The following is an 11,867-nucleotide window of genomic DNA, read 5'->3' on the forward strand; positions in this document are numbered from 1 at the left end:
GGCAAATTTTGCATTGTGCTCCTATTTAAACGAAGTGAGAGCGAGTTCTGCACCAACAAATCTGCTGGTTGCTCTTTGCGTGTATCAGTGTGTTTGCTCAAGAAAAATTGCTAAGGTAATCAGAGATTTTTGAATGAGTTGACACAAAATGTTTGTCATTTATTAGCGCCTGAGATAATTATCCTAATTTCTAATAAATTAATAATGTATCTATTTAAAATTTTATTATTTATAAAAAAGCTACCAAAATCAATCAAGAGAGAGAGAGGGAGTTCTTATATATATAAAATAGGAAAGGTGTTTTCGAGTAAAATTATTACGGAGTTTTTTTAGGTATGTGAAAAATTTGAGCTGAAATACATATTGTATGCTCCGTTTTAAATACACGTTTACTGGTAATGGTAAGTTAGTAAAAAATAATAATGGATTTAAAGCCAATGTCTATAATTTGTCAATTTCCGATTTGAATTTTTTTCCTACAAACTCTTAAAACTAGAATGCAACCAGCCTTACTGACTCAGTTCAGTTCCTTCAAAATATTTGTAGATAATTGTTTTTTTTTTTTTAATTTTGTTGTTATTTCTACAAATACCTGTCTTTAATATTTAATACATTCATTCAAAAGTGGACCTAAAATTATAACAAAAGTATTTAAACGAACCAGGGACACCATGTGGTATGATTAACAATTAATGAGCAAAAATGCAATTCAAAAACTCTTTCTAGTTTTTGATGTGCAAAAAGTTTTTGCAGCTTATGTTTTTATTATAATATAATATGATATACATTTTCAAATTTTCTATAACACGGACATACAAGTCCAGATTATTTTATTTAACGTAGAAATTGCCGACATCGTTGTCATAGCACTTAAAGCGATCAAAGCCAATTAGTTAATCGATCAGATGAAATAAGTTTGAAATTATATTTTTCAGTGTAAATCTGAGCTGGTCAATAGTGGTAAATCAGTAATAATAACTAAAATTTTCCATTTACACATCGCGACTTCCTCTTCGAATTTTGATAAGTCAATTTTGATTTAGCGTTTTATAGATAAATACAACAAACATCACGAAGACTGTTTATATTAAACATTTTCACTCATGAATATTAATTTTTAACAATGGATGTGTTGATATACATACATACATATATGGATTCTTATTATACACACACTGAAGTTGTGCGCATGCGCCCCAGTATTGCATATATACACACACATACTTTTGGCGAAAACCCGAATAGAAATCAATTTTCTTGAGCGGTATGTTTTTTGTCCATTTAATTCGTAGGCGCCGCTGTTAGGTTTAAGTAAATACAGATAATAAATTTGCTAAAAATAATTCAATTCTTCCAACATATTTAGTTCACAATTTTCCTATAAAAAGCTGAACATTTCATTACGATTTCTCAGTCATAGGCAGCCACCAATCAAATCAGGTCAAATACTTCGCACAAAAAGACGGATGAGACCATAAATACTAAAAATGGCTCAGAAACTGATTTTTATTTAGCCTCCTCCTCAAAGTTATTTGGTACAACAACCAAAAATATATTTAATGGTGTCGCATATATATTAACAAGTTGTTATATGACATATTTTAGAGAAAAAATCCGATTCCAAAACGACTTAAGATACTCCTCTTATAATATGTCCATTGGAGCGGCTCGATTTTCAGGAAGCCAAAAAATGCAAACGTAGCATATGCACTAAATTGTTCTACGGACCATTCTAAAGAACTTTGCCTAAGAAACTATGGGTCTAAAACGAGTTTTGAGCCAGTGATTTTTATGGTGAACTTGTTTAGAAACTATAAAATTCTTTCGTCAGTTTTGAGACAACCCTATGTAATTTAATACATACATAGGTATATTTTGATATTCTATTGATCATTTGTCGCAATCGGTCAGATTGGTCAACTCTGCTACATATCTCGATTCAATCGATTATTCAGATCATTTAAACTTCGCCTTAAAAATCGTTGGTCCGATACCGGTTTTAAGCCCATAATTTATTAAGAAAATTTGTTCAGAATGATTCGTAGAACATTTCCTGCATACTCGTTTTTATAGAAAAAAATAACCCGCTCTAAGTTACATCAGTGACCAATTCTGCGTAAATTGATTAAGATGATAAGATAATAAGAATGATAAGCCGAAAATAATAGTAAAAATTTGCTAATACGTAGGATTTTTTGTGTTATAGTCAAGGTCAAACACCACCATTAACTAAAATTACAAAAATAACTGAGCGTGATGGGTAATTTTTGAACTCAAATTCGTAATCAGGAGACCTCAAATACTCCACAGACCACTTAGCTCATCAGTCGCCAACTTTTCAGATTTGTTAAGTAGTGTTATTTTATGTAGAAGTTTGCAGTATCTAATGTTTCCAAAAAAATAATTTTTCTTTCAGTGTAGGGAGCTTTTCCTAAGCGAATATGATGTGAAGGTTTAAAGTCACTGCATATTTTTAGGCTCCACAATTAGATATGTGTACTAGATCATATAGCAAATGCTGAATGATTTCACGACTAGGCTCAATCATTGAAAAGTAAAGTTAGCGGTGTTTACGCCAGTTAAGAAGAAGAAATAGCTAATATTTTACTGCAAATAATACTTCTACTTCTTTCTTATGGCGTTATTAAAAAAAAAAAAGTGTAACAAATTTTTGTCACGTACTTATCTTGATATGTTTTGGTCACATCGAATTTTGTTTACGTTTATGAATACAAAATTACTGAAGAAAAGGTCTTTGAACCCTATTTTACTATTTCTTTCTTAAATCTGCCTTCGTAACATAAACCAAGGAACAGCATTCGGAATTTCGCAAAAGAAAAACACAAACAAATTTAAATACTATCACTGATGAACGTGATCTGACAGCGAAATAGGCAAAGAATTATTAGACAATAAAACGCGAGTGATATTTGAAGAAAAAGAAAAAGTGTAATCTTCTTAAGACAAAACAAAAAAAAAAACATTACAGCTACAATACCATTCACATACAATAAAAAATGTCATACAAAAACTTGATTTGATAGGTCAAATTGGATGGTACCTATATGACATAGTTTGCTCTTTATGTTCGGAGATTGTAGCGTTGTCTTGGACAATAAAGAAGTTTTGTCAAATAAAAAGTTTTCGGTATACTTGGCTCTAGTTGTTCAGTTTGTATATGAGCCATTTACTATATTGGTCTGATATCGGGTGTTTCGATATTTGAACAACTTCTTGGAGAGGAAAAGGTATATCAAAAGCTGGCGAACAAGAAAGATCGCTCGTCAAGCTGATCACTTACTTATACATACATTTTATAAAGTCTCCGACGTTTTTATTTATTTCAAAACTATAACTGTAATCGTTTTTATTCTATAAACTAGAAGCTTAAATTACAACAAAACTAACATCTATGTATACCTCACTTATCAGTACTCGTCTTTCACGAAGCTTAGGCAGTAAGCGCTGAGTTCAATGTTTCGCTGCTACTTTTTATACAAGCCTCTACATCATTCTCTAGAGGTGGTTTCGTCGCTGCGCCATTTTGATTCTCCCTCAGGGCCTGGGTTAGTGCGTCAGTGTTGTAGCACAATGTTAGGCTAATATTCAGACCATCGAAAATTTGCACAACATTTGGTTTCAAATTATAGAAGATAATTTTTTGGTTACGGCGTTTGAAATCTTCGATCAGTGAAGAGATCACTTTGGCGGCAGTGTAGTCAGCGCCATAGATGTACGTGCAGTCAATGACCACGGGCAGTGTGGTTTTGTTGCCGAACTTCAGCACCAGGTTGCGTACAAACTCAACTGAAGGAAAGATGAGACAACGATCTGGTGTGAGCTGCAGGAATTTGATGCCATCCTGAGTCTGAAACGATTGATGAGTTCATTAGGAAATGAAAAAAATCTCTGAAAACTGTTTGCTATGATGAGTTCGTACCTCCAATGTCTCCAAGCGGACTTTGGGACGTGCTGAGTGATATAAAATAAACAGAAGATTCACACCGATCGCTACAAGGATGCCGATCTCCAACGGTAAAACCAAACACGCAATGAAGGCAACAAAACAAGGAATCAAATCCGAACCTGTAAATAGAATTGATCAAATTACTCGATTAGAATTTCGATCTGACATTTAATTAGTCTTGCTAGGGTTAATCACTGCTGTTCCCCATAACTAAATCATTGCAATTTTTATTGATAACGGTGAAACTCACGTTTACTGCGCCACATTGGCAAGACCACGTGATATTGCAGTTGGAAAATAACCGCTGAAATGATAATGGCAGCTAGAACCGCTTGTGGAATGTAGTAGAAGAATTCCGTTAAAAAGAGCAGAGCTAATATCACAATCAAGCCGATGTAAAAGTTCCCCAATGGGGTGCGTACGCCACTGGCATTGTTGACAGCCGAACGTGCGAGACCGCCGTTAGCGCGATAGCCTTGGAACAGTGAGTTCGCCACATTTGCGATGCCTATGGTGAGTACCTCTTGAGTTGTATCAATAGGTTGGCCCTTAGCTGTAGAAATAATAGTCGATTACATTATATAAATATAAATAAATATATTAAATTAGAAATGCAATTGAATGCGGTATAGACTCACCAAAAGCCTTACATACGGCGATATTCTCCAACAAAGCGACGAGCGGTACAATGAGCAAACCGAAACCCAACTCGCCCACCATATCCGTGAAATTCATAGCTTCGACAGCTGGTGCCCCGGAAGTGGCGTTTGCTGGTGTTGCCTCAATAGAGAAGGGCGGTAGACCAAACTCAGGCAGTCCCGCCGGTACGAAACCTGTGATGCGGAAATAACTTTTGCCCTCATTCTCCAGATACATGCTTACGGCAGCACAAACGATCACCAGAATTGCATTACGCGAAACACCCAAGAACCACAGTAATTTGGTTGCGAAAACATGACGCCATTTACGATCGCTCTTCGGACCCACTTTAATACGTCCTACGTAACGCATTATAATTAAAATGACAACACAACTGCAACCGAGTATAGTGTCGGCTACGCGTATGCTATTAATGTCCTTGATCATGCTAATCCAACGCTCCAAAAATGTATTGCCCGACGCATTCTTAACACCGAGTATATTTTTGATTTGTGACGTGGAAATGATCAGTGCGACAGCGCTGGTGAAACCCGCACTCACTGGACCCGATACGAACTCGATTATGAATGTTAGCCGAAAGAGCGCCATAAGTATTTCGATGATACCGGTAAGAAAGGTGAGTAATATCGCTAGTTGCCATACGCCTTTGGCAAACTGGAAGACCATAAGCGATGCGATGGCCGTCGAACCGATTGTGCTGTCCTTGCAAGTACCGAGTAGAACGTAAGTGAAGCATCCCATAAAGGCGCCATAAAGACCGAACTAGTGGAAGGAGAAGGTGTTGTATTATTCTATGCCTCAGATATATTTCAGATTAGATAGTAAAGTTTATCAAATGCTCTAAGTACAATCTCCCTTGATACTCGCATCACATGATGTCACGTCACTTGATTTGACATTGTTGCATTGTTAGTCGAAATTGCGTTTCATTGTATGACTCTAAAATGTGCTGTGCGGCTATAACTTTGCATTAGGGCTAAAAAATTTTGGAGGTCCTTTAACCAGTTATTAAAAAGTAGCGCTTCCTCAGCCGCTCTACAGCCCAGATGTGGTCCCCCTGCCTTTTTTTTGTTTCTTTGTCTGAATAACAAGTTTAACAAATGCATTACTAGAATCTCAAGTAGTTGAGTCTGAGTCCAAAACCTACAAATGATTTTTAAATGTATATATATGTAAGTAAACAGGAGTGTAGCTTTCTGGTTGCTAACGGAAATCAGCCGTCGAAATGTCATGCTGCATGCTGGAAATGCCATTTTTTTTAACTTTTTTTGAAAACCGAATAGAAAACTGAATGGTTGTTAATATTTCAAGTATGGAACAAGAGAGTGTGGTCGTTGAAGAGTTTAATCAGAAAGCATCTTCATTAAATCTTGAACTCAATACAAAATTACTACTTTTTTTGTTTTTTTTTTTTTTTGTAAATGAGGCGGAAAATTGTCGGAAATGTCAGGAAGCTGGGTATGTTTAATTAACTATTGTTTATCATTAACAAACATTCTGATGAGTAGTCCGTCTAGTTACATATTTACATATGTGCTCATAGCTGTGAGTAAACATGCCAGATGCGCCTATGCACTTTTGTTGATTTGTTAATTTTTTGCTTTCAAGTACTTTGTATGCAGGCATTTTAGATAACTTCTACTTTTAACATTATGAACTTTTTACAGAATGCCTTGCGCATTAGCTGTCTCACAAAACTGTAACTCTAAATAAAGACAGACTTGACAAGATCTAAACTTTTCGTCTCATATTTATAATGCATCAGAAATTCTTTTGGTTCTAGTGAATGAGTGTGTTTATCCTCACAAAGTACTGATGACACTAGAGGACGTTGCGTTTAGGGCCGAAGGTTGACACATAGATAACTTATAACTGCAAATAGTTAAACAATGTTCATCATAATTTTTAATATTTCCAAAATGCACTTTTCTGAGTTGAAAGTTCTTTGCAAATTATGTAACTATTTTATATCAAAAGTCATTAATTGCACGCGTCATCATGTCTCGATCTTTCGCATAAAAATCTGTAAATAACGTGAAAGCCACTTTATGATGTGGATCAAGATCAACACATATTTCACCACTTATCTGGGCAAACCCACACAGACACGCGCACGCACGAGCCGGAGCCTGCACTTGAACAATTCAAAAATGATTTACGATCAGAGACACACAAAAGTCACAGACGCAATAATAAAGTGGGCAAAGTGTCTATCCTTACATAACATCGTTCCGTATTTTCATTGGCAAATAATGAACGCGCCGCGTGTTTACCTTAATAAACATACATTTCATGGTCTGACTACGTTTAAATGCGAAACTAACCTGTGTTGGCAAGCCAGCAACGCCCGCGTAGGCTAAACCCTGTGGGATGACCGTTAAACCGACCGTTATGCCCGCAATCACATCGCCGATTGCGTCGTTACGTGTGTAACGCGGTAGCCAGGTCAAAATCGGAAAGCGCTTGTAGAGTGTCTTCTTGCGGAAGACATTCTTCACGCCGGATTGGAGAAAGTCGCCGATGTTGCAGCCCTTCTTCGGTGACTTATGATCAGTAATGAGTACAAATTCCGTGGAGCCATTGAATTGAGTCTCCACCGGCTGATCGATTTGAGAGCGCGTCTTAAACTCTTCCGCCGTCTCAACACTTGACATGTTCCGACCCAAATAAATATTAAATAATAATTCACTACTCTTTATTTATGAGAGTCGCCCGCGTTTCAATTGAATTTGTTTCACTTTCGAGGTTTTTTCAAGTTTACACAACACCACAATACGTGCTAGTTTGTTTTTCACAATTTGTTTTGAAGTGCTTATTCTATCTAGGTTCTATTTATTTGCTTTTCTTAAGTTTCATACAAGTTGCTTTTATATCAAGTTTTTTAAACAAATTTAAGTTGTAGGGTTCCGTTCGAAACGTCTTCGATCAGAACAAGTAGAGCAATGAATTCATGAAGGTACCGATTCGAATTGTTGGTTCTCGCACGTCCGAACGCGTCGAGTCAAGTGAAGAGAGTGATTCTACACAGTGGAAAGAGTGTCGCCCTAACCGTTGACACCTTCACTTAGCAAAGCCACTTGAAAATTGTCGTGAATATTGTCTTTATAGTGTAGTGATTGTAGTGTTTGTACTAAGCGCGAGCCTCCGTAGAAGACTCCTCGTGTATCTGCGTGCTAAAAGTGGTATTTGCTTAAGTCAAATTATTCTGATAACCAAACTCATTGGTTGACTTGGCAAACAGGCAAATATGCGAAATCTTCAAGTGTGATTCAAAGCCCTACCGACGTAAGTCATTAATTCGTCAGAAATTGCTTGCACAGAAATCTACTGATCGTGTTATACCTCAGCACTTGATTAAGTTGATATTGAACTAATTGATCGTGATTTTATTGAGCTGATAAGTGAGATAAAATCAGTGCCTCGAAGATTTGACAATTAAATTCCATTAAAGGTAAAATGTTGATATTATGATATTCTCTTCAATAGATATCTCTAGGGTTAGTGGCTTGAACCCTAGTGAGGAGTTTGCTTCGTCGAAAAATATAAATTTAACAGCTTTCCTAGATGGATTTCAATGACATATAATGCCCTGAACACCCCAGGGACGTCGGCAGCTGGTGAAAACTTGTGAAAGTGAAGAAAATATTGGTGGGGTATTCTTGAATCACATAAGTGAAGTTGCTGATGATGCACAGCGCTTCCTTCAGGCAAAGATATGTGAAAAATTGGTGCAGGACCGAGCATACTCCAGGCATAGGTATTTGCGATAAGTCGGTGTGTGGAGATAAACCTTCAACGCAACGAACGTATAATTATGGTATACTCGGAAAAGCAGTCATGCGGCACTTAAAGCGATCTCTGTGTACGAGATCAAATCGCTACAGGTGAGGGAGTGTACAGATCGTAACCAAATGGAACTTATCTGGGTGCCCGGGATTAAGGGTATAGCCAGGAATGAGGTGGATGATGAACTCGCCCGCTCCGCAGCATCCACCAATGTGGTAGGGCTTGAATCTTTCATTGCGTTTGGTGTCCATTCCATAAGGGAGCTGCTCCACAAGAATGACGGAGCGGGCGGGGAGGGCTGTTGGTAACAAATTCAAGGCATGCGCCATGCCAAATTGCAATCTTAGTAGGTTTAAATTTGTAATCAACGTCCCAAAAAACAAACTCAGGCTACTTATCGCTTTCTACACTGGGCATTGCATCGCCACAATAGTACCCAGCAGCATATTAGAATTTATCGGGGCTAAGGCACAATAGACCTTAGGTCACGGGGCAGTACTGATTTATTTATCTGCCTATCTACATATATTAGTTCATCTAGCTACTCGTAGTGGGATCATCATATTTTCACCTCCTCAAAAGTCATTTTCGTCACATCTAAAGTGTTACGGATACATTTTATTACAATCGTAGACCGAACTTTACTACTTTAGTGTTTTCTCATGCGTTCGACGTTGGTACATCAAATTAAAGTAATCTTTATTACTATTTTATTTGATGGCGGTAAAAGATGTATGTTTGCAGCTGATATTCCTTCTCGTGTAAGAATGCTATCGTGCATGTTCATATACTCGCATGTTTAGTGATTAATGTTGTCATTTCAGACCCAAGCTAATATTGACAAACTGACAATAATGGATAGTATTTAGTAGCTTAAGTACACAAAAATCACAGCGGTAGTTTATTGGAGCACTAAAGGATTTTATATACCGAGAGCTTTATATTGCATAGGTAATTCATTTTGTTCGTTTGGATGTGCATATCGAGAAATAATGAGCTAGATATTGATACATCTTTCGAATATTATGCTTCCAACATGTTCTAGTTTCCATCTTAGTTGCTAGTTCCATTCCATCTGAGTCCATTTATGGGAAGGCATTTATATTATGAGCTGTTCAAGGTTTGTGTGAAGCGAGGTCGAGGAAAATTTTACTCAAGATGCTGTAACACTGATGATGTTTTTGTACTTTTTGGCTTCTAAATACTGATCTTAAACCTTTTTTGATTAAATTCAAAAATAAAAATTTGGTTGATTAAAATTGCAGATCACTATAGTAAGTCAAAAGCAATGGACCCTAGAAGAGCACTTCAAGCCTTGGAACACAAGCAACACAGGGCATACCCCAAAGTTACTTAGGGGTAGTGTTGATGCTGGACAACCAAACATATCATACTTCTAGGCAAAACCGAGCTTAGCAACATTGAAGGGATGACCACGGGGTACCTACCTTTGAGATCCAACATCAGAAAATGGAAATAGTGGATTCGGCAGCGCATGTGCGGAGGATGATGATTATCTATGCGAATGCTCAGACCTCAGGTGGATGATAAGGGACAAGGAAGGGCTCCACGACTCACAATACTCCAACTTAAAAGAGGAGGAGGAAAAGAATCAGGTTTTTGTACCAAATCCTTTAAGTCGCTTTATAAGGCTTATAGGAATGATGACCCGGGTACACAATGGGCCTAGAAATAGCTGCAAATAAATATGCAATAAAGTCCAAGATAAAAGTTTACTTTAATTTGTATTTTCGCAAATTCCGTTATTCATTTCACTAATGAACAGCTAGAGCAATTTACATCGACATACCCACTTTTATTACATGCGATTTTCATATAGATAGACGGGCACGGGGGTAAAAATGTGAGTTAGCTTTCAAAAGTGATTGAAAATGAAGATATAAATGTACCGTATGCACATTTTTATTTAGTCTGGATCAATTATCATCTATAAAGTTAAACACACAAGGCCACCAACAGCTACACAAAATATTTGCATCAACAATTTTCACATCTGCTCAGATGGTTCTTAAATAGAAGATACCTTAAGGATGTATGTGATTGTGTTTCCAAATATGTGAAGAAGGATTTACTCTTACTTAGTAAACAATTTGTATTGTGCATATGTATATATGTACACATTACCTAAGTCGTAAGAAATCAAATGGCTCTTATCAATCAGCTCGGAAGCGTGACGACCAGAATGAAGTTAGAAAAATGAAATTTGTTTAGCATCTGTGATTAGAAAAGGCGGTTTCGTGTTGTATTTAAAGTGATGTTAAAAAATTGTCGTTTGGAAACCTTTATAAAAAAGAAGTAAACAAAAAATCGTATGAAATTCGCAACATTTGGACCGCTGTATGAAAAATGTGTTTGCGTCACAGTCGTGGGATGATAATTGAAAGTGTTATGTACAAATAGCCATATCAGGTGTTCTTGGGATTTGTGGATTATGACGATTTATTAAATTCTTTCGCTTGTTGCGTTTGCCTTTGGAAGATAGTCGCCGAAATAAAAGAACATGTTTATAACAGGTGCCTCTGTACTAAGGCCTTTATCTCAAGTGGGGAAAAGCTAATTTCTAATTTATTTAATTTATAATATAAAAGTATATAGAATAATTTAAATAAGTACACTGTTGTAGTTCGAAATAACAACAATAACTTAGACAGGGATTCAACGCCTGCATTTCTCGAGAGGAATGACCTTCCACGCCTCCTTTTCAGCACTCCATGACTGTTTTGAATTCAGATCACGACCTCAACTCTACATTAAAAGTAAACCAGTTTTATGCCAATATGAATTTCAGCGGCAAGCGTATGGTAGCTTTCGTCGTCTTCATTATTTCAACGTACAATTCTGGTATCCAACTTTTCTTTAATCAAATAAACGGTATTGTGTCATAGTAAGAGAAGCACCTCCATATGTCGTCTTTACCGTCCGGGAAACATACCTGAGATCAAATTAAGCATTTTATGGCCTTCGTACATACTCTCGGTGTCCTCTAGGGCCAGATAAAACAATTTTCGTTTCGTCGGACCACAATATGTGACCTGGTCTACGAAAAGGGAGCTAACGTGCGAAAACTAGTTTTCTGGGAAATAGCTGTTAAAAATAAACAACCCCTTTCCGTAGACCAGGTCACATACATATATTGCGCCATTTTTCAAGTGGCCAAAGGAGGTCCGCTTAAACAAATTGAACTCTGGTTGTAACATGCCGGGATTGAAGTAGTGATTCTTTCTTGGACTACTGCTTAAACGTTTAGCAGCTAACAACTTTTTTTATGTAGAAGTAACATTTTACATACAGATTGAACGCATAGAAAAATTTGTTTATGTATACAATTGCTTTTGTGGGGCCAAAACAGTTTAATTTTCACGAGCCACTGCTATTATTTCGAACACAATTGTACATATATCACATTTTCAAAGAAAAAGAACAAATAAAAAAG

The 11,867-nt window shown here is 36.7% G+C and overlaps 1 protein-coding gene across 1 annotated transcript; it reads right to left on the reverse strand.

Annotated features, from left to right (window-relative positions):
* Positions 1 to 3,331: 3,331 nt before the first annotated feature.
* On the reverse strand, positions 3,332 to 7,666 carry LOC105226766 (sodium-independent sulfate anion transporter). Its single transcript, XM_011205793.4, has 5 exons — positions 6,952 to 7,666; positions 4,606 to 5,389; positions 4,218 to 4,520; positions 3,941 to 4,086; positions 3,332 to 3,868 (listed from the first exon to the last, which is right to left on the reverse strand). The coding sequence occupies exons 1-5, from the start codon at positions 7,279 to 7,281 to the stop codon at positions 3,452 to 3,454; spliced, it is 1,980 nt and encodes a 659-aa protein (XP_011204095.2). The 5' UTR covers positions 7,282 to 7,666; the 3' UTR covers positions 3,332 to 3,451.
* Between the last annotated feature and the right edge of the window lie 4,201 nt (positions 7,667 to 11,867).

The sequence above is a fragment of the Bactrocera dorsalis genome, unplaced genomic scaffold (genome assembly GCF_023373825.1).
Source record: "Bactrocera dorsalis isolate Fly_Bdor unplaced genomic scaffold, ASM2337382v1 BdCtg085, whole genome shotgun sequence".
NCBI lineage: Eukaryota > Metazoa > Arthropoda > Insecta > Diptera > Tephritidae > Bactrocera > Bactrocera dorsalis.